Raw genomic sequence first — 22,091 nt, forward strand, 5'->3', positions numbered from 1 at the left:
TTGAAGGTTGAAGTCTACTAAGAAATAGTTCGAAGTACGACCTATTCAAATTACCAAATCAAGATCTTGAATTAGATAAGTTAATTAAATATAATTTTTGGGTATTAACTGTTTACCTAAATAGTGGATGACAAGGCAAGATCAGTTGTTATTTCAATTGATTTGTATTCATTGACGATACGTAAGTGATAATGACGCTTAAAACTGTTTTAACAAAATTTAGCGCTAATTATCGATATGTTCCCGATAAACACTGGGAAATACTTTCAGCTTATAAATTTTTATGACAAATTAATTTACTTTATGATCCCCAGGCGTGGAAACACTCCACGTTGTACAATCAGTAACATGATTTCACAGACTATAAGCTTTGCCATTTTTAACAATTAGGACTTAGAAAAAGTTAGCTTTAACACCTAAATCCTACTGAGACTTGTTAATAATTTTGGCAGTGCCTTAATACTCGTACTTGTGTGTATAGTAGTAGCTGTCACTTGCCAAAAACGCTGAAAAAAACAGTGAGGAAAGCGGCAAACCTGAGAATTTTTCAATGTGTATGTATGTTTATGAAACCACATCATCATCATTATCATTATCCACAGCCTTTGTCCTCGCACTGCTGGGCATAAGCCTCGAGCTAGCTTCATCCAGAACTACTTTAGCTTTAACTAAAAAAAAGTAACATCAGCCACCCCAAACGAAGGAGAAAAATTAAAAAATGAATCTTGATAACCAATTTCGTCGTATTCAATTACAGGCGAAATTTGACAGCACCTCTCCTCAAGACTGGTGGTTATGACAAGTGCAGGACCTTCGTCACGAACTGGACCCAAGTCCTGGAGACCTTGACACCTCCCTCGCCCGAGACCGAGACTGTTCCGTGCCGGGACGGGTGGGTGTACGACTACACTGATATACGATACAGTTCCGTTGTTACCGAGGTAAGAATATACTAGAAATTTATTGTAGTTACTCTGTACCTTACTTGAAATACAGACTGTCAAAGTGGAGGTTTTCAAGGACACTAAACAAATTAAGCCTTTGTGATTCAAGATCTAGGCCGAATAGAATTTGTGTAAAAAAAACTGTTTGTCCTACGTGAAGATTGCATCCACAGCTTACTGTGAGCAGCTGTTATCATCTTTGTTTTAGTATTGTGACAATACTGACACATGACATTTTTTAAAACCGTTATCGTCAGTAGAAAAGCCTCAAATGCAAAATGTATGGAAAGGACATGTTGTTTCGACTTAGGCAACTTGATCTGTTACCTCCATACATTAAAGTTTTTTATTAACGTTAACGACTGTTTAAATGACATTTGGCTTTAGCAGTGCTGTTCAGTCGGCTCATTTTCTTTTCGTTCCAGAGAGATTGGGTATGCGAGAACGCTGGTAACGTGCCTTTGGCGCAGGCCATATTTTTCGTCGGAGCAATCGTTGGAGGCCTCTTCTTTGGTTGGTTGGCTGACGAATATGGAAGGGTACCGGCTCTTATAGGTAAGTCTTGCTTTACCTAATATGTATTCCTGTCAACTGATCAAGATTTGTTAGTTAATTTTGTTAAAAAAAAATCCAACAGTAAATTTTCTCATGATTTTTAAAGTAATAGGGAATTGTTATATTATTGTATCAATACTCCCGCAAGGTCCAGATCATACGAGGAAGTTGTAAAGGTGTTTCAGATTTCTATGCTGTTGTAATAATTTATGCTTATTTATGTACCCTTTTATACGAACACGTATGTAAATATTTTTGAGTATAATCGTTTTTTTTTTACTACTCAGGATCGAACTTGGTGGGCGGGATCGGCGGCATAATGACGATATACACAAATCATTTCATTGACTTCGCCATCTGCCGGTTCCTCGTCGGCATGGCTTTTGATAACGGCTTCATGATGGCATACATTTTAGGTAAGACTTTAGGACAGCAGTCCGTTTGTGTTAATATTGATAGGCCATAACACTAACTAGATGTGCCGAGTGGTTGAGGTCACCAAGCTAATGGTGTGATCAACGAATGCCTGTTCTGAGTCTGGGTGTCATTGCGCATGTGATTTGTATGTTTGTGAAACCCCCCGCGACACAAGGATTAAATTCCTTACAGCGGAAGCCGTTTTTTTTTAAAGCAAAGAAAAAAAAACCTACGCTATTATTCGTGCTGATCGTGTTCTCACGTTGATTTGATTTTAATCTTTTCCAACTGTTACTTGTCATCACCCAAACCTTGTCGAGCGACTGGCTATCTGAACGCAACTGGCTACCTCAACCCAATTAACTGGGCAGCACAAATACTCTAATCTTAAAGGTTATTGCAGTTGTGGAAGTAGGATAGTGCTCTTCGCTGTATATTGCGACGCCACGCTTCTATGACTTTAAAGGGTGGCTGTAGCCTACGGTGAAGGAGTAAACTATTAAGAATCAAATTCATGGTGTTCCAGTGTTGGAGTACGTCAGCCCGCGGCATAGGACGTTGGTGGCCAACCTGTCCATCGCGCTGTACTTCGGCGCTGGCTGCCTCTCCCTGCCCTGGCTCGCGGTCTGGATTGGGGATTGGAGGATGCTGCTCTGGGTCACCTCAGGGCCCATGTTGATCTCACTCGTGGCTGGCTACCTCATGCCAGAGAGTGCCAGGTTAGTTCAGAGTCGCTACTATCCTTAAACAGACTAAGAGATGTTTATTAAGCTGTTTTTGACTAAGGTATCAAAGCTCATACCTTCACGAGATGTGAAAGTAAGAGAGGCACAGGACGTTATTATTATTCTCATTAAACATAAAATACAAATCGAAAAACGATAAATAGGAAAGCAAAAGAAAGTTTTTCATTATAGATTGGCGCTCAGAATCATCGATGTCAGATATCTTTTATTGGAGCGATCGCTTCAATTGACTCAACTGTGAGACACTTTATTGAAGGGTGTTCTTTCCAGATGGTACGCGAGTCGAGGCCGCGTCAACTCAGCTGTGTCAGTGCTCAGGAAGTTTGAAAGAGTCAACGGTACCAAGATTCCGGACGATGTCATGGATGAATTTATTGTGAGTTTAATCATTAACGGCCGCTTTCTATATTCGATCTCGAATCTAAGATTCAAATCAATCCAGATTTTACTCAATCCCTCGATTGAGCTTGAATCTACATTTCATTAATCGATCTCGTCTCGAAATCCATCGAAAAAAAACGGATAGATCGCCCTGCTAAACGTCTTGTTTTACGCATGTGCAGAAAAAGTACTTCAGCGATTATTAATGATTAAAATGGTGGCTTTTTTTCTTAAAGCTTATCTATTTTATGTATAATCACTAGAAATTGCACAAAATACAAAAATAAAAGATGGAGAAGTCGTAGCGGTAAAATACTGTAATTCTACCTCAAGATTAGAAAAAGCATAAACGACAATAAACGTTTATTGATGAGCAACGGAACGTCAGTCAATCGAAAAGTTGTCAGTCAGTTTGACATTAACATAATATAATTGCAAGTTTTTTTGTTGTTTGTTTTTCCGATGTCTCTCTGTCTGTGTCTGTTATTGAATAGAATACAGCGGTAATATTCGAGCGCGTTCAGAATAAGTTCACGCGCCATCTGTACAAGAAATTGTATGGGGTGTATCCGTTCTACCTACTCATGGATCTCACTCTGTTTGTTCTGGGCATGGTTGGCAATAATCAACTGTATATGAGATGGGAATTTGCACTGGTCGTCTACTTGGTGAAGGTGCTTCGTGGAGTGGAGAATCACCCGGAAGTATTGCAGCGCTTGAGTGTGTGTACCGGACCGCTACGTGTGGCGGCGGCGAAACCCGCACCTACTGATAGTTCCTACAGCGAGAATCCCAAAGCACCTTACAAGAGCTCTCCACACCACCAACTTCTTCAAAAGCAGACTGACGTGTTTATATGTTTTAATAATGTAATGTGTTGCAATTTTTGTTTAGTTTAAGTTCTTAGCTGTCGCATTAGTGTAAACCCTGTAATGATACTCATGGTTTTAAATAAATAAATCAAAACGAGAATATTATAATCGTTATCTATTGATTCCAGTATTATAGATATTGGTAAAAGTGTACTTAAAAACAGGCCTGTTGGTCTAGTGGTTAGTGACCCTGACTGCTATACCGGAGGTCGTGGGTTCGATTCCCGCCCAGGACAAATGTTGTGTGATGAGCATGATCATTTGTTCTGGTGTCTGGGTGTAATTTATCTATAATATGTATGTATTTAGAAATATATAAGTAAGTTTATCAGTTGTCTGGTTACCATAACACAAGCTCTGCTTAGCTTGGGATCAGATAACCGTGTGTGAGTTGTCCCATGATATTATTATATTATTATTATTACTTAGTACACAAAAACTATAATACCGAGAGCAAAAAAGTTTAAGCGTCAGCTTATGCTTAGCAATCCAAAAGAATTACTGAGCGCTGGTCTTCAGCTTAAATCCTTGACCCCCGTTTACAAGTAAAGTACAGAACAACCACTCGATACCTACATCACAATCACAATTACAAATTTTAAGGACAGAGTTTGTTCTACTTCGCTGTCACTACTATCCCAGTCCGATAGCTGAGCTAATACTTCAAGATCGCTATCACTATCACTTGAAAATATTTCCATTTTAACAGATTTCTCAGTACAATCCGTAAAAAATTGGGGATCGCAATTATAGATCAAAAAAGGCCAAAAATCGATTTGTCAAAACCAGAGATCGGTTATAGAAAACGCATAACTGTCACTTTCGTACAAATACCAATCTAAAATCTCGATCCGCCCTCCCAAAGATAGATTGAAGAAAAAGATCGAGAAAACGATCCATGGATCGGTTATAGAAACACTAAAAGTTGTAAATGGATTCAAATGTCAATCTCGATCCGTAAATTAGGGATTGAGATCGAATATAGAAAGCGGCCGCTAATAGCACATCAATCATCGAATACAATAATTGTGGTCTATTCTATAATGTTTATGTAACTTTTAAGTTATTCATGTTTTGGTCAAAACGCAACACTTTTTAAAATATAAAAAATCTTTTTAAAATATAAATCCGTCTAATGCAATCTCAAATTGTGAAGATCCAAAACATGACGGTTTATCGTTACCCGCTCAAATGGAAATCAATAACTGCATATATTGAAGTACGAGTTAAGTACGTACACGCTGCAGTAAGTATTGGTCCTAACAAGCAAATTAACAGAAATCTTTGTCCCTTAGATGTCTGTAAACAAGTCCAAGACATCTGGCGAGTCCCTCCTGGTCCTCGCGAAGAGCGCCCCCCTCCGCGTGACCATGCTGCTCATGTTCTTCGTGTACATGTCCTGTTCGGTGATCTTCGACGGGCTGGTGCGCATGTCCGACGCCTTCGGACTCGACTTCTTCATCGCGTTCACTATGACGTCAGCGACGGAGATGCCCTCGGTTGTGCTGCTTGCTTTCCTTCTTGATAGGTACGTTAAGAGTTGTTCTTAAAGATTATATATCTGAGGCCCATCAATACCTCTTATAGTGAGACAGTTTGCAGTTGTGGAAGAGATACTCTCTCTTCCACAACTGCGCTGTCACACTCACTACCCGGTTTTGAAAACCTCTGATTTCTGAAATATGATTCCTTTTTTGTATACAAATATGTAGCACTTTGTAAAAAGTTTGAATACTGACCTTAACAATTGAATTACAGACTTGGAAGAAGAAGCATGACTGCGGGCCCAATGTTTATAGCTGGAGTGCTAATACTCGTCGCAATGTTTGTACCTAAAGGTTAACCTTTAACATATACTTACTATCTAACGTAACTTTATTTATCGAGTGTGTAATGAAATACATATCTATATACCATAGCAAACTCGGCGAACTCCGTTTCGCCACCAGATGGTATTCCCGCTTTTCTGTTGAAATTTTTCCTGAATTTTCTTTACTGTAATGCCTCATGGAGCCCGAGACCTTTCCAACGAATGTAAAACCGTGGAAATCGGTTCGTGCGTTCTGGAGTTATAGCGTCAGGAAGGAAAACCCGACTTATTTTTATATAGTAGATAAAACTGTTCAGTGTAAGAATGATACCCACTTAGCCCAAAATTTATCTACCCAAGCGCTCAAGTTATCTTGCAGCAGGCCTCATCTCGGCTTATCCGGCTTGTGGTTGCGGCTGCATCCGGAATGAAGTATTCATTTTCTAAAAACTTCTTCTTCTGCAACGGTTAAATATGTCATATCTGCTTGACTAACTGCAAACGCCCGCTTCATTTCTGGACTTCTAGTATTATAAATCTTTTTTTTTGATGTGCAGGTATTCCCCAAGCGTTGCTGGCAGTGTTCTCGCGGTTCTGCATCAACATGGCGTACAACGCCGTGATCCAGTGGGCCACGGAGCTGCTGCCCACGGGCGTGCGCGCCTCGGGCTCGGCCGCGCTGCACATCAGCGGATACGTGTCGGCGCTGCTGTCGCCCTATATTGTGTTCTCTGTAAGTGTTTTCCCACAATTAGTCCGGTCAATCGAGTTTATCATGTGTTTTAAGCTCAGACAATGCGAGAAATATCGTGCAATTTGCGATGCATTGTCAGCGATGATATATATACTCTTGATCATATATACTCTTGATGCTAGAGCTTTGCGGCTCTTCAGTAGTTGTTTGTTTGTTGTATTTGCGGCCCTTCATATCGAACGATGTTTCTCACATCGCCTTAATGAAAATTTTCTTAAGAAGCCTGCTGTTATACTTCTTATGATCTGTTGACATTGAAAATATCATGTTTAACGTCAATCTTAATTGTATGAAAATAATGAAATTTTGTTTCGTTAGGTTACGTAACTGAGATCTGTCATTATTATACATTCGAGCGTTTTCCATCGATAATAGGGATCATGATAAAAAAAAATTGCACTGTCCGTCTTGTAGTTTTTTGTATAAATATGGATACGTATTTTTTAATTTGTCCCGCAAACATAATTTGACCAAATTACAGTGAATGAAACTTACGCGTGACGTCACGATTGAGTATAAATTTTACCATATCGTTACGAGAACAAACCCCCTCTCCTTTAAAGCAGTTAATCTTTGTCAATTCTAGTTTTTCTGAAAAAGGAAAAAATACGTGTCTCATACTTTTCAATTATCTAACTGAGGGACTAATGAGATATTTTTATTTTTATACCCAGTCATCATCCCTATTACGATTGCCGAAATGTCATTTGGCTAGAGTCGCCATTTTTATTCTTATGGATTTTTTTTCGTATTTACCACAGGAACGCTTATGGACTCTACTGCCACTTTTGATCATCGGCGTCACATCTCTAGTGGCGTGTGGGGCCAGCTTGGTCCTGCCGGAGACTAAAGGCCGGCCCATGCCGCAAACGATGGCTGACGGCGAGGCCATTGTCAGGGGCCAAATGTTATGCGGGTCAGTACTTTCTTTATGATACCAACTGAATACCGACTTAACCAGTCGGTATTCAGGTAAAGATATTGAAGAATATAAAACACTTGTTACTTCTTCGTAGGTAGTCTATTGAAAGCTTACATTACCCATGCATTTATTAAAAACCAATATTTATAGATGCGTATTTGCGCGAATTTAATTATGTATAGTTTATGCGTGAATTTTATTCTCTTTAATAATTTTGTTTTTCTCTGATCAACAACAGTAATTTGTCCTCGTTATCTCATTTTCCGTTTATATTCATTCACAGGAAAAGGAAAGATATTGAAGAGCCACAGTGGAAAAACGAGAAAGAAAAAGCTTTGATTACATAGCGCTGTGGCGACAAACTGTGTCTGTTAATGGACCTGCCGGCAGAAGTTGAAGACGCAACTCGAAGTGTTAGGAGTTACCCGCAGATGTACTTAAAGGTGCTCTCCACACGTACAATAAACCTACTTATAGCTTAGGTAATAATGACGAATTTCAAAATATTTTTGAATTTGAAGTCGCTCAGTGATTTATAGTATAACAAACTTGTATTGTGAATGAATGATGGTTCACTTTGTGAAAAACTCAGGGACCTGAAATTATAATAACTAGATAATATTAGGAAAAAGACAAATCAATAATATAATTGTTCAAATGATTGTCATATTCAAGTGCCTTTGGGTGTCAATACTGTTTTGGTACATTGTAAGACCCCAAAACTGGATTCGAACGGTTCTCGGTAAGGTAAAGTTTTAATAATATAAGATGCCTTGTTATCGCTTTGTGATATTTATTAAATAATTTGTAAGCAGTTAGACCTGTCTAGATGAAGCTTCCAGTATGTTAAGATATTGTTAGCAGCCTTTTCTTATAAAAATAATGAATTGTGCAATTAATATGATACGGCAACTAATAAATAGTACATGGTATATTTTGCTCAGAACTACTTGGTCAATTCTAAGTTCGGTACCTAGTATTTTAAGAGACAATGACATTTCAGTTTGTCAATTAAATGTTTATAATAATATTAAGTCGTAAACACGACGCTTGCTCATTGCCTTCAGAGTTTATATTGACAGCTGACATAAAACTCAAACTACACCTAATTATAATTATTGGTCTGCCTCTACATCAGGCAGATTTAGGTATAGAGAAAGAAAGTCACATGAACTCACATCATAATGGAGCAGTTCACTTGCAAATGTTTGTTTTTAAAATAATCTAGATTAATGTAGTTAAACATGTTTAATTAATGAACATGGTCACAATAAAGAACAAATAGTAGGATATTTACTGTGATAATTGTATGTAAAGAATGATTCAATAAAGCTTATTCCATAGTTTGAACTCAAAAAAAAATATGTAAAAATGAATTTCCTTTTTAAATTTTTATTAAGGCTTTTTCAAATACGACCATAAAAGACCAAGTCCCAGGACTAGTTTTTAATTTTTGTTTTTTACGTTGACTTGTTAATAATTATCATCTTTAATTTAGAATAAGTCTGAGTAATTGTATGATAAATAGTTAAATATTGTAATAATAATAACATGAGGTTGTACAATACTTTTAGTAAAAGTATTAATTACGATTTAAGTTGTTTTATTTTACGTGCTTCTAGTATAGAAAATGACGTCGCGATCCTTGAATACACCACATTTTTTAAATTGTTCCTTGATCGTTTAAATTATGAAAACATATTTCTTTATTTCGTCTAAATAAAAATAACAAAATGCCCATATTATCTTCAGCCTACAATCTTCAAGACAGGAATCTCAGTCGAGATCTGGAAGCAGACCCTCACTCTCTCCCCTGTCTGTCACTCTGTCCCCGTGCGACAGAGTGACACGCCACAAATCAGATAAAGCTCTGAAGCTCTGAGCTCATTTCGAAAATTAATACATGATTTTACAATTGCAACAAAAAGTGACACGATTATCCACACGTTTGTAGGTTGACCCTAAGGCATTTCACCTATTGCTGTGATGAATGTCTAAAGCTATATCATTATTACAAGAACCACAAGCAGACTTACAGATAAAACACTCAGAGTCAGATACACTGAAGGATGTGCTGCGCCACGTGGGCGAGTTCGGGCGCTACCAGAAGATCCTGTTCCTCCTGCTCATGCCCTTCGGTTTCTTCTTCGCCTTCTTGTACTTCGTGCAGATGTTCATCACGCTGACGCCAGCGACGCACTTTTGTGCTGACCCGCTGAACCCGAATTAGCGAATCTAGACTTAGAACTTAGGTCAAAAGGTAAATTGCTATGTTTTATAAGGGTCAGTCCCACTTGGTCGATAAGTTGTTAAGTAAAAGTGTTAATTACGGTTCGTTTTATATGTTCATAATACCTATACATCTATCATGAATAATGACGTCACGATCCTATTCAACACAGCTCGATCCACACCTCAAATAAAACATCATAACATAAGTAATGAGAATTTATTCCACAATTCACGTGTTCTTTATACTAAGGTACATTTTCCCGTTAATGTTCTGCTTGACGGGGTTGATTCGTTTGAGGATCTGCGTCATGGTCTCGACGAGGCGCTCGCTGCTGACGCCCGTGCGCTTGGACTTGAACTTCGTAAGGAGTTCCGTTGTCGTCATAGGTTTGCGAGCGAGGTATCGCCGTACTGCTTCCTCTGTTACGCCGCATTCGCTGTGAATACAAAGAGGATATACACGTTATATGTGTCTATAAATTCGATTTTTTATTGTGTTTTCAAAGTGCTTTGGTGTGGTTAGTTGAAGAATGTTGTTTTTTAGGATTCCGTACGTAAAGGAGAAAAATGGAATCCTAGTACTAACGGTTTGCCTTATGGTTCGTCCGTTCGACACTATACTGTATCTCATTAACCGAGAACAGTTGAAATTTTCACAGATGATGTATTTTATTGCCTTTAAGGACCAATTGTAAAATTCATAGTTTCGAGATGAGTGATATGTGTTACTATAAATTTATTTGCTACATAACCGATTTGTTGTCTTTAGCTACATGTACTGGTTTTCATACTTTACTTAATCTTCTAAGTGTATGAGTATACTCACGTGTAGCTGGCGTCCAGCTTGGGTCGCTTGGTGGGCGGCGCGTTGGAGTTGGCGGCGTTAGCGGCCGCCACCGCCAGCGCCGCCGCCGAGCTCGGCGGGGACGACGCGCGCCCTGACCCTGCACAAGGGACATGTAGTACTTAGGCTCTGGTTATACATACATTGGTTTCTACTGACTAATATGATCGATAACATTAAAGACAGCCTTCTTCGATAAATCAACCAATACAAAAATAATTGAACCAGTATTTCCCAGTAGATTTTAGAAAAAAATACTTTGAAGAACTATGCATTTCAAATGACTTGATAACTGTCTTAGTGAGTATGATTTGCATGTGATTATTAAAATTACTATAAAATACGCTAATAACATAAAAAAATCATTGTTACCTACGTAAAAAACAATCCGATCAGGTTAATTTTTTGATAGCTGTACAATTTTGATAAGTACACAGTTCTGAATAAACTTCAAACACAGTCATGTTAAAGGATACTATTGTACCTTTATTATTATACTACGATACGTACCGCTAGTACTCGCAGAAGGTCCGTTCTTGTCGTTGCTCTTGCTCTTCTTGGGTTTCTTGGCGGCCGGCGCGCCGCCCTCCGGGTCCGTGTCCGAGTCCGAACTCAACTCGCTACTCGAATCTGTTGAGAGGAGCACTTATTTTAACAAACATTTTAGTAACACTTTCAGCTAACTATACAAAATTTTGACGAACAACGTAGTTATTTAATAAGCTTGTATATGAACGCGGAACAAAGGGTGCGGATTGTGGAGGTTTTATGAAATCATATTAATGGACACAGATTCGCTCTTTTTTAATGAATAAGCACCCAAAAGAAAGAAATGCTTTTAAGAAAGATATTTCTTAGAGAGGCACTGTACCCTAAAACCGTCCCGTAAACATAATTTTGTGCTTATAATAACTATTACTAGATTCTGAACCGCCGCGTTTGCTCATGATTAACTCCGTTGCTGGCCGAAAGTAGTCGGGCAATCTCAATAAATACGCGTGAGTAAACCGTTTCATGAATGAAAATAACTTTGTTGAGCCAGTTCCTCTCCTGACCGGCCCATACTCCCTCTTTCCTACCCTCACCTTTCTTCGCATCATCAGGTTTCTTCTTCTTTTTGGTGAGCTTGCTGGCGCGCTCCTCACCCTCCTTGGTGGGCTCGTCCTCCTGCTCTTCCTCTTGTTCTTTGTTCTCTTGTTCCTCTTCCGAGTCCTCGTCCGAAGCCAGGAGCTTTCTGCAAGTACAGTAGAATTGGTTAAAAGGGGTATTTCCACTCGTATCTAAATCAAACTTTCCACATATAAATCTAAACGAGAAACTCCCCTTATAAGCTAATTTGCATACAAGTGGCTTATGCCTCTTGTAAGCAAATAATTACAAACTCGTAGCAACTTATACCGCTACTAAATAAGACAATTAATCATTGACAAAATATTCTTCAATTTTTTTTCATTTTATCTTGTACTGGCTCGTGTAATTTGTAATGCAGCATGTAGGATGATGGTTACCTTAGCGCGTCTTCTTCAGCCACACCTTGCATCTCCTTGTTTGTTTTCGTCTCGTGATCTGATTCACTGCAATTAAGAATTTGTTTCAGTGTTGATAATGTACGATAGATAGGTTTCCACTAAGAATAAATCTTAATGTATCAGTGTTGTCAAAAAATCATTTTTTTTTCTAAAATAACGTAACATAAATCATTTCTTTGAAGAGTGTTTCGACAAAATCAGGCATTTATTTACCGAACAGCAATAAGTGAGACATTGCGTCACGTCTTGCAAAACACCAAGTTGTAGCCGTCATTTTATAATAAATTGAACAATTATTTTAAAAACATTAGTGATATAAACAAACTCGACTGGTACGCAAGATGCGACGCCATTCAAAACGCCACCACTGCCTTGGTATTTTTCGAGAACAATTCATAGTTGTTATACATAAGTAAGTTTACTAAATTAACTTTAGAAACTTAGCTGTAGGGTTAAACGAACTAACAAATTTTCGATAGAGACTCATTCAGTTTGAATCTTTAGTTTCAAGTTTTAGCTACAATTACTCCATACCTCTCTGAAGAATCTGATATGTAGTCCTTCTCCCGCCCCTCCTCGTCTCCATCATCACTCTCTTCGAAGGCTTCATCTTCCACTTTCTTCTTTTTCTTGTTAGCAGCCGCTAAAGAATAAGAATAATGTAGAATGAACTTTATAGTGATCGGAATAAGGTTGAAATTAAATCTTAAATGCAGCAGAAAATCCTCTGGGCAATATTGAGAGGAAAAATAGGTTAAATATTAGTTTGGCTTCAGCATTCTCAAAAAAGACACAAGTTATGACACATACATATATTAAACTTGTGGAATAAATGGTTTAAGCTTATACATGCCGCAGCCGAAGATAGATCTCGATGGCGTGTAATTGGGGAGGCCTATGTCCAAGAGTAGACGAATCTTGGGCGATGATGATGATGACAATTGATACCTCAAAAACTTCCTGGCAAAAGAGTTCTTGACAGAAAAACAAATGGACGAACAATAAAGTGATCCTGCAAGGGTACCATTTTTTCTTTTGAAGTATGGAACACAACAAATTACTTTATTCAATGGTTTGATTGTATGTTACCTTTCTTCTTCTTCTTCTTGTTGGCGCCGGAGTCGCTGTCGTTGTCCTTTTCCTTCTCGTTGTCCGAGTTGGACGAGTCGTCATCCGAGTCTATCCATTCATCCATCTCCGATAGTTTGAGATCTGTTAATGTTTAGAATGATACACCGGAGGTCGTGAGTTCAATTCCCACCCAGTACAAATGTTTGTGTGATGAATTTATAGATGTTAATAATATTTTTAGCATAAATTAGATACTATAAGATGAAAACATATTTTTTTCCTATTAGCGACAAATTACAGGGGTATATATTATGTGATTGAAAGACTACTAAGTCTTTATTGTCGTTTTCCATCGGTTAAACTGTTCACATTTTAAATACCTAAACAAATGTAGTACAGTATGGTATTGTTTTAGTAAAATATATGTATAAACTAAACATGAATATAATCCTACCTTTCTTAGCTTTGGCCCCTTTGAGTTTCTTCTCGTCCGGGTCGTCCGCGTCGTCCGCCGCGTCGTCGCCGCGCATGCGCTTGCGGAACATCAGCGAGAAGTAGTTCAGCACTTTGTTACGTCTGGAATGTTTGTACGAAATTCTTATTTGGTACTTGCTTAACGATTTTGAACTTTATTGCTTTAGGTGTACAGTCAAGTTTACACTAAACTTGTTTCTTGCTAATCAATTTTAAACCTTATTCCTTTAGAGCTAAGAAAGAAATTAATAGGGTTATGTTTCGTACAAGATGATTTGATTTTAAACTTTAATGCTTTGGGTTAACTTTACAGGCATTACTACAAATAAATATAGGTTGTAAGGTTGAAATTTCTTTGACAGCTTTATCAAATAAGGATATCGATTACCTTCCGAATTCTTCGTCAGCCTCTTCCGCGGACAATGCCTTGTATCTCTGTATGGGCTGGAAGTTGTACCTTGAAACAAATATAGATCTACATTACAGGTAATGTATAATTGTTGTCCATTTCTCATACTTGTACTAATTTCACAGTAAAATGTTAGACTAACATTATTATAAAGACTGATTTCTATAGTTTAACCAATAATACTAGTAAAAATTCTGAAGAAGTGAATATGAATAGGGTAACGTTCGCTGACATCAGCATCTGGCTATACGTATGGTGTGAACGCGGCTTTATGAAACAGTGCAAAGTCAATACGCCAACAAATAAACTCCAATACCTGTCTATTTAATAAGGAGGTATATATTCACCATTCCTGCAGCGGGTAGGCGTCGATGGCACCGTCGGCCGCATGTGTAAACACGTAATACGCGGCATGCTCGGATACACCACCTTCGCGGATGCCTTTGAACCTGATCATAATTAAAATTCTTATAAAAAACTAAAATTCTTATAAAACAGCTGGACAGATGTAAATCTAATTGTTTGTATATTTCAACTGACAACTCTCTTGGTGGGTCCAAGTTAGCGCTTATTTTATGTTGGACAAAAAGGCGATGCGAGCGTAACATCGACCCGTCCCATTCGTAAGGTAGGTACAAAGCAAGGCAGGTAACCCATGACAAATCGCATTACAAGCAACAGAAGAGCGAGAAGGAGGGAGAATTTCCCCTTCAAAGGAAACATATGGCTTATAGCAAGGGTGTCAGTCTTAGGGCTGTTTTTAAAAGAAAGTTTAGTAATATCAGACATAGTACTAACTTTTTACCAGTTTTGCCGCCAACTTTAAGTATCCAAGGTTGGTCCTCTGGTTTGTACTTGCGGGATATGATACCAAACTTCTTACGCCGCGCCTCCTCTCGCACGTCGCGGCCGTATTCTGAGCCGGCACCAAATCTAGAAGATAACATTTTAATAGAGTAAAATATAATTAGCTCACTTTGAAAATACTTATCAGAATTTGCATTGTTCAGTTAACATTATTATAATTTCAATAACATGTTCCAGTAAAATAAAATAAAAGGAAAATTATGTCAAGGTAACCCAAATATGTAGTTTGTCTATCTAACATACAGAAATATTACTTTGATAAAATGGTTTTAGAAATATAGATATTGTACATTTATATAAAACTAACATAATATTCTTAGTTATCTAATTGAAACAAAAGTTTTCAGATTCAAATAAGATTTACTTTGGTACTAAGTTTGAATAAGTTCTATTATAGGTACATACATTACAAAAACAGCCTACTTACTTTGGCATATCTTCATCAAGTCCCTTAAACTCTTTAATATTGTTCTCTCTCTCCATCTTCACGTGAGTCCACTTTGCAAAGTCAACATTGAGTGTGGCATTAAACCTCATTACATGGTACTTCTTTTTTACATTCTTTGGCACTCTGATCTTGAACTCTTGTACGGAGGCAGCGGCCGAAGTGGCCTGAAATGAATTCTGAAAAAGAAACCCAGTATGGTCATTTGAATTGTTGCCAGTATTTTTTCCTAGGAGGACTGTAGTTATTCAATTGAGTCCTTTTTTAGATATTGTTGAGTTACATAGATTTATATAGGTACATTGTAGATTCTAATGATTTGTCTATCAATAAATTTTGAATCTACAGTATTTTCAGTGAAAGATCTATTAATCGAACAAAATTGGTGTATTGTGCGTCTCCCAAAGTACAATTGCAAGTAATGAAAGGTGTGTTTATGTCAACTTCTGTAAACAACATTGCTAGCTAGCGTTTTATGTAAGTTAAAAAAAATACAAATTTATCATTTACATTTGCGAGTGAGAGTGAAATATGTACAACGTTAGATTTAACATATTTATTGGAATTTAACAAATTGTTGCTACTTTAATAACACAGTATTTGATAACACTGTTTATTTGAAGGTTATACTACGAAAATATAAACAGATACGTACCGATGGGCCAGGGGACGTCATCTTTTTATGATTTTTATATCTTCTTCTAATCAAATTAGACGGTTAATATTATATGAAAGTTCTAACATTCATAATTACACTTATTAATAAATTATAATTATATTTATGATCAGGAAAATTGCAATATGTCTTCACTTCGATTAACCTACGGTGACATTTTGCTGATACTTGATAGTGATTTTGCAACTGCTGAAACAAACTTCTGCCAGATTGACAAAATACGTTTTATTATGAATTAAATTTGAACTGCAATATTTTAAGTCTATAATCTTATAATTATATAAATAATGTTCCAGTGAATGTGCACATTAAACTAGTTAGGTAAGCATTATTCATGAATAAATAAGTTTAAACTACATTAAGGAATCAGATTTTGTTATGCCCTTTAGCTAACTAAACGTGAATTATTGATTTTCGTTGTGCGTTCTGAGGATAAAAAAATAAAAAGTAAACATGACATCAAAATCAATCCAAACCTTATAATGATTAATTAATCCGTATCAGACATTATTGCTAGTCGAAATAATTATTGTAAGTAAAAATACCTACAATCTAGATTGAAGTATTCTTTCAACCTATTTACTGAAATTTACTCAAAAAGAAATATTTAAGAAACATTTTTAAAGTTTTGAACGTTTCGGTATTATAACCTATACAATTTATCGCACATCTGTATTTATTTTGATCTTATTTACGGCAACTGTTGATTAAACGTTGTTAATACTACATTTGTAAGAAAACTTTTACCATGGGCAAAAAGAAGAACAAAAATAAAGTAAGTGGCGCTGTTAAGACCGCCGCTAAAACTGAAAAGAAACTTGCAAGTAAATTAAAAAAAGAACTTGCAAATTTGGGAGAGGTTAGTTAGCCAAATATGACTGTATTTAAACCGCATCATCATAGTAATAAGATGTTCCCAATCTTGTATTAATTCTATCACACAAGAGCCATATAAATGTAAAAGCTGCATGATACAAAATAATTAAAATCCATGAAAAAAAACCATTATTCTAAAATGAAGTCGATTAAGTTATCTACCGTGGCCTCAATAACATACATCATTCCAGGAAGACATAGCTAAAGTGCTAGCTGAAATAGAGAGGCAGGAGGCCAAGAGATCAGCAGCTACAGAGAAGACACTTCAGAGTCCGCCGACCACCAGAGCATATGCTACTCTGACACCGCACCCCACCAACAATGAGCTGATTGTGTTTGGTGGAGAGTATCATAATGGACAGAAGGTATGTACAGTTTATAGAATTGCTCAAATAAATTACCCATTACTATTATTTAATTTTGCACCTTAATGACTATACTAATTAACCTTTCATCTGCTTTTATTCAGATTAAAAAATACATCAATAAGCAAGTATTAAATTAAGCAATAACAGCATTTTTATTTAGTTCCAAAAGTGAGCATTATGTCAATTAGTCCTTGTATTTAACTAAATTATTATTTTTAATTTAATTTAGTTGGTATTTATTGCACATCAACAAAAACAATTCTTGCTTTTGTTAATTGGTAGTTCTTTATTATTTGTTGTAGACAGAAGTGTACAATGAGCTGATATTCTACAACCCTGCAAACAACTCTTGGAAGTTAGTGAAGGCACCAGGGGGTCCACCACCAAGAAGTGCTCACCAGGCCATTGCTACACCGGCTAACAAGTATGTACAGATTATCAGTAAGGGCTTTACTTTGCCTATATCAATAGTTCTTAATTATGTATGTATACTTGGTGGTAAATAAATATAATCTACTTAATAGATCTTTTACATGACTATTTGTGTTTAGATCTTCTTGGTGTGTCATTTTATATCAGTTCTATTTTATATTCTGTGGCATAGTGATCATATAGCTTTTAATAAATGATGATGTCCTTTACAGAGGTGAACTGTGGGTGTTTGGAGGGGAGTTCACAAGTCCTTCAGAGACACAGTTTCATCATTATAAGGATCTATGGTGCTTCTCATTATCTGAAAAGAAATGGGAGAAGGTGGGTACAATTTTTACAAAATACTTTTACTTCACCTTAGGGATACGAGGTTCCCTATTAAAATACATATTTTATTGGATATCCTTAACTATCACGTGAAAAGACGCCACTCTATGCTGTTTAAAGTCCTACCACGATTCCTCAAGTGCAAGTTTGAAAGGTTACTGGGCCTTTATAACTTCTAAATTTATAAGTTTTTTATCTATACCTAGGTGGTAGCCCCCAACGGGCCATCCCCCCGCTCGGGGCACCGCATGGTCCTCCTGGGGCGCAATATCGTCGTGTTCGGCGGCTACGCGGACGACGGCCGTGAGTGCAAGTACTTCGATGACGTGTACACGTTCTGTTTGGACACAAGGACCTGGACGAAGCTGGCTCCCAGTGGGAGGGGTCCCAGTGCGAGGTCCGCGTGTATTATGCTCCCCGCTGGGAATGACTCGGTGAGTATTGTAACTCTATTGATGAATTAATTGATGCATGTCTTATACGTAATTTGTAGTTTTAATTCACACGATATTATAAATCCTTTTCCTTCAATGTTTTACACTGTCTATATCAATTATTTTTATCACTGTTCCTTCAGCTCTTAATATACGGCGGGTTCTCCCGCGTCCGTGAGGGTCGTACGGAGCGCACGTACACCCACACGGACCTGTTCCGCCTCAGCCTGAAGGCGGGCGGCGGCTGGGCGTGGCGCGCGCTGGCCGCGGGGGCGAGCGCGCCGCCCGCCCGCGCCGGACAGGCCGCCGCTGTCAACGTGCATAGCAACAGGGGATACGTCTTCGGTGGAGTTAGCGTTAGTATTGTGTCTGATGAAATTAATTAACAATGTGGTAATGTGTACAGTCCTTTTTTTGCCCTTCTTGCTGGGAAAATAAGTGATGAAGATAAATTTTAACGTATTTTTAACTTTACTCTTGTAAAAGGTTCTTAGAATCAGGAAAGTTGAGATGATCAGTAAACAAACTCAGTCGAATATACTTAAAAATGTCTGTATGTTCTAGGACGTGGAAGAGACAGAGGAAGATATCCGTGGTGAGATGAGCGACGACTTGCAGCTGCTGGACCTGGAAGCCGGCAGGTGGTATGACGTCACGCTAAAGTCCGAACAGAGCGTTGCGCAGGCGCCGGCCGATGACGTGAAGGAACCACAAGAAGTTGAAAAAGAAACTGTTACAGGTAGATCATATGTCTTATAATTGTTGACCGATGTGTGTGTGATGTTTACTTTAATTTTAATTTTGGAAATAATTACTTACTTCTTGGGTACCTACTATCCGGTTTCTGTATAAAGAGCTTGCATACAGCACCTAAAATTCTACATAAATTTTAATCAGAGCTAAAACTTAATCTATGGAAGACCCTTAAAAAAATGAGTATTTAACTAAAGTACTTTTTTCGACAGTGGTAACAGACGAAGTGTTCACGATGAAGCTGGGCGGGGCCCCGGCGGCGGGCCCTCAGCCGGCAGCCCGCGGGGCCGGGCCCGGGGCCGGGGCGCGCGGGGGCCCGGGCCCGCGCATGTCGGCCATGCTGGCCGTGCAGCGGTCCACGCTCTACGTGTACGGCGGAGTGCTCGAGAAGGACGACAAGCAGTTCTACCTCACCGATATGTATAGTTTAGGTAAGAGTCTTATGTATATGAATCCACTATAAGGTTGTATCGAATCAACATTATAGAAAGTGTTTACGTTGTTATAGATAGTTTTTAAAGTAAGTTATACAAACAAATAACATGAATGTAAGCGCGTATTCAAACCAAACGTTTAGTTAGATGCTGAAAGTAAGAAGGCTTGCTGTACCCCAGTGATACTGTTACATTCTACGGTGCTTGTTGATTACTTTACGCATTAAAATGTCGGATTGATGTGTTTTATTATATACTATCCACTTCTACATAATCGCTCACAGTCAGTTGGTAGCTGACCATATGATACGTTTAGTGTAAATTCAACTTTACTATGTTCCGTTAAAATTAATAATCGAACGTTTGTTACAGATCTGCATAAGCTCAACGAATGGAAGACGTTGATAGAACAGCCGTCACTACCTGACTGGCTCGGATCCGACTCGGAGGACGACGAATCCGGATCCGGATCTGATTCCGAAGACAGCGACGACTCAGATGAAGAAGACTAAATGTTAATCATAAATAATGTGTTGTCATGTGTTCTTATGTATGAAAGGGTGATGAAAGGCTGAGATATTTAATCATTATGGTCTTTTAACTTGTTTACTTTCCTAAGGGCCAATGCATTAATCACTACAGTGGTTAGTGATCGAATTTAAAACATTTATTATCTGCTGACAGAAATACATTCGATTATATATAAATAAGTCTATTTTCGTGTGTCGGAACAGTTGTAAGGGGGTCGTAGTAATGATAATTCTTTAGGTGAATGTGCTGTGATCACTTCAAATAGGGTTATTGTACTGTAAGCGCAAATAGTCTTGCTTTTCTAAGTGTAACATGTCAATAAAATTTCTTATATAAATGTAGAAAGAACAATGAGGATCGTGTACAAAACTGATTGTAAAAAGTAGATAAATTAATCTGGTTCATGAATAGTTAAAAAGTCACAGTAATGTTTGATATAAAACCTCTTTAAGAGTTATCTGATATAGACTGTCTATAGTTTTTCAGTCTATGTTACTCGAAATACGTGTTGTATTTTTTGTATATATATTTTTAAGAATAAACATGATTTTAATACTTAATGACATTTTTAATTAACCTTGAAATGCCTATAATATCGGAGTTCGTATTTTGAAATACAATAAAAGGTTGGTTGAAATAAATAAAACAGCGAATGTTACACGTGTTATCATTTTTATTTATGTACACATTATAAATCTACGTAATAATATATCTTTATAAAAATTCATTAGTCTAATACACTCATTCTAGCTCAATTCATTATCCACCCGTGAGCGCGCAGATCTATAAAAACAATTTGCAATAACATAAGTAGATTCAAGAATTTAAATACACTTAATATAAAGAAACACAGTTTTTAACCCTAAAAAATGTGAAAAGTTAGAGACGATAATTATTAACATTCTTTATGAAAACAATATCAAGGTATTTATGAAGATCACAAGTTGCAGATGTAATGAACAATGATCATACTTCAAAGGAACTGATATTTGAAAGTAATTTCTGACGCGCTCACTCAATACGTATTTCGTGTGTAAATCCACGCGATCAATGAGAACAAATCTATGTAGCTATACCATGAATAAAGTATACTTATAAATATTAATTATTTCCACATATAAAATACCCTAAAAAATGCGGTACACATTTTTTTTTCTGTGGTTGAAATATTCATTTGTAGATAGGGCATTAATCGCATGGGCAAGTCAACAAATAAATGTGAATAAAATACTATGTGAACATTGAAGGCAGTGATACCGTGTGATGGCAACTGGTTGTTCAAATTCATTCGTTGAAGGTTAATTATAATTAAAACTTCAGGCTTACATTGACTGGCTGAAAACAGCTGACATGAAACGAACGTTTTTAATAAATGAAACAAAAACCAGATGATAATTCTTCGAATATGAAGGTTTGTTTCGCCAGCTATGCACATTCATTTGTCTCATAAAACATTCATTAAAATTAGTCCGATATGCTATACAAAACTGTGATACCACTACTAATTAATAAAACATAGAAAATATTCATAATGTATACATGAAAAACAGATCTTTTCGTGTCATAGTCCTTTTTTGGCGCGATATTCAATACTTTCCATGATTTATTAACTGAACGAACTCATTCGTGTTATAAAAACGGGACTGCCCGCAGACATGACATGACGTCTCAAATAAGTTTTTATGAGTACTCAAATAAGTCCGTCATAATTCTAATTCTAAACGTAAAATGTAGTAAGTATGTACGGAATTTAATAAACGCGTTTTCGGTTTCAGTAAATTAAACGTTTCTTTGTAACCACTTAAAGTAAAACGACTAGGTACATCGTATGTGTGAAAAGCGATAATATTCCCTAAGTATTTACTTTTTTTAATTGTATCATGATCCGTGGATCACGTAAATTGAATTCCGTCATAATTCTTTTTTCTCGACGGTCGATTTAGCGCATGGCCAGTCATGTCTGCGTTTACCATCGTTTAAAACGTCGC

At 37.3% G+C, this 22,091-nt stretch overlaps 3 protein-coding genes across 7 annotated transcripts in view; 2 read left to right on the forward strand and 1 right to left on the reverse strand.

The window, feature by feature from the left end:
- The window catches only part of LOC113492960 (solute carrier family 22 member 3-like), a 38,926-nt gene extending 29,933 nt beyond the window's left edge, over window positions 1-8,993 (forward strand). For all 5 annotated transcript variants that reach the window (XM_026870709.1, XM_026870708.1, XM_026870711.1 and 2 more), the window contains exons 3-12: window positions 758-941; window positions 1,370-1,499; window positions 1,787-1,915; window positions 2,443-2,635; window positions 2,933-3,038; window positions 5,211-5,443; window positions 5,674-5,753; window positions 6,283-6,458; window positions 7,241-7,395; window positions 7,685-8,993. In XM_026870709.1, the coding sequence (XP_026726510.1) occupies window positions 758-941; window positions 1,370-1,499; window positions 1,787-1,915; window positions 2,443-2,635; window positions 2,933-3,038; window positions 5,211-5,443; window positions 5,674-5,753; window positions 6,283-6,458; window positions 7,241-7,395; window positions 7,685-7,748 (1,450 nt within the window). In that variant the 3' untranslated portion in view covers window positions 7,749-8,993. The remainder of the gene's footprint in view (window positions 1-757; window positions 942-1,369; window positions 1,500-1,786; window positions 1,916-2,442; window positions 2,636-2,932; window positions 3,039-5,210; window positions 5,444-5,673; window positions 5,754-6,282; window positions 6,459-7,240; window positions 7,396-7,684) is intronic.
- An 840-nt stretch (window positions 8,994-9,833) lies between these two features.
- LOC113492961 (general transcription factor IIF subunit 1) lies at window positions 9,834-16,133 on the reverse strand. The gene is made up of 13 exons (XM_026870714.1): window positions 15,928-16,133; window positions 15,255-15,451; window positions 14,759-14,893; window positions 14,308-14,409; window positions 13,940-14,008; window positions 13,532-13,653; window positions 13,096-13,218; window positions 12,541-12,649; window positions 11,986-12,051; window positions 11,563-11,711; window positions 10,988-11,107; window positions 10,460-10,577; window positions 9,834-10,070 (listed from the first exon to the last, which is right to left on the reverse strand). Exons 1-13 carry the CDS (start codon window positions 15,946-15,948, stop codon window positions 9,863-9,865), a joined length of 1,539 nt encoding a protein of 512 aa, XP_026726515.1. The 5' UTR covers window positions 15,949-16,133; the 3' UTR covers window positions 9,834-9,862.
- A 449-nt stretch (window positions 16,134-16,582) lies between these two features.
- On the forward strand, window positions 16,583-20,761 carry LOC113492962 (kelch domain-containing protein 4). Its single transcript, XM_026870715.1, has 9 exons — window positions 16,583-16,807; window positions 17,016-17,189; window positions 17,495-17,616; window positions 17,837-17,945; window positions 18,158-18,385; window positions 18,529-18,741; window positions 18,950-19,124; window positions 19,351-19,569; window positions 19,945-20,761. The coding sequence occupies exons 1-9, from the start codon at window positions 16,697-16,699 to the stop codon at window positions 20,082-20,084; spliced, it is 1,491 nt and encodes a 496-aa protein (XP_026726516.1). The 5' UTR covers window positions 16,583-16,696; the 3' UTR covers window positions 20,085-20,761.
- Window positions 20,762-22,091: the final 1,330 nt, after the last annotated feature.

The sequence above is a fragment of the Trichoplusia ni genome, chromosome 4, assembly GCF_003590095.1.
Source record: "Trichoplusia ni isolate ovarian cell line Hi5 chromosome 4, tn1, whole genome shotgun sequence".
NCBI classification, from domain to species: Eukaryota; Metazoa; Arthropoda; class Insecta; order Lepidoptera; family Noctuidae; genus Trichoplusia; species Trichoplusia ni.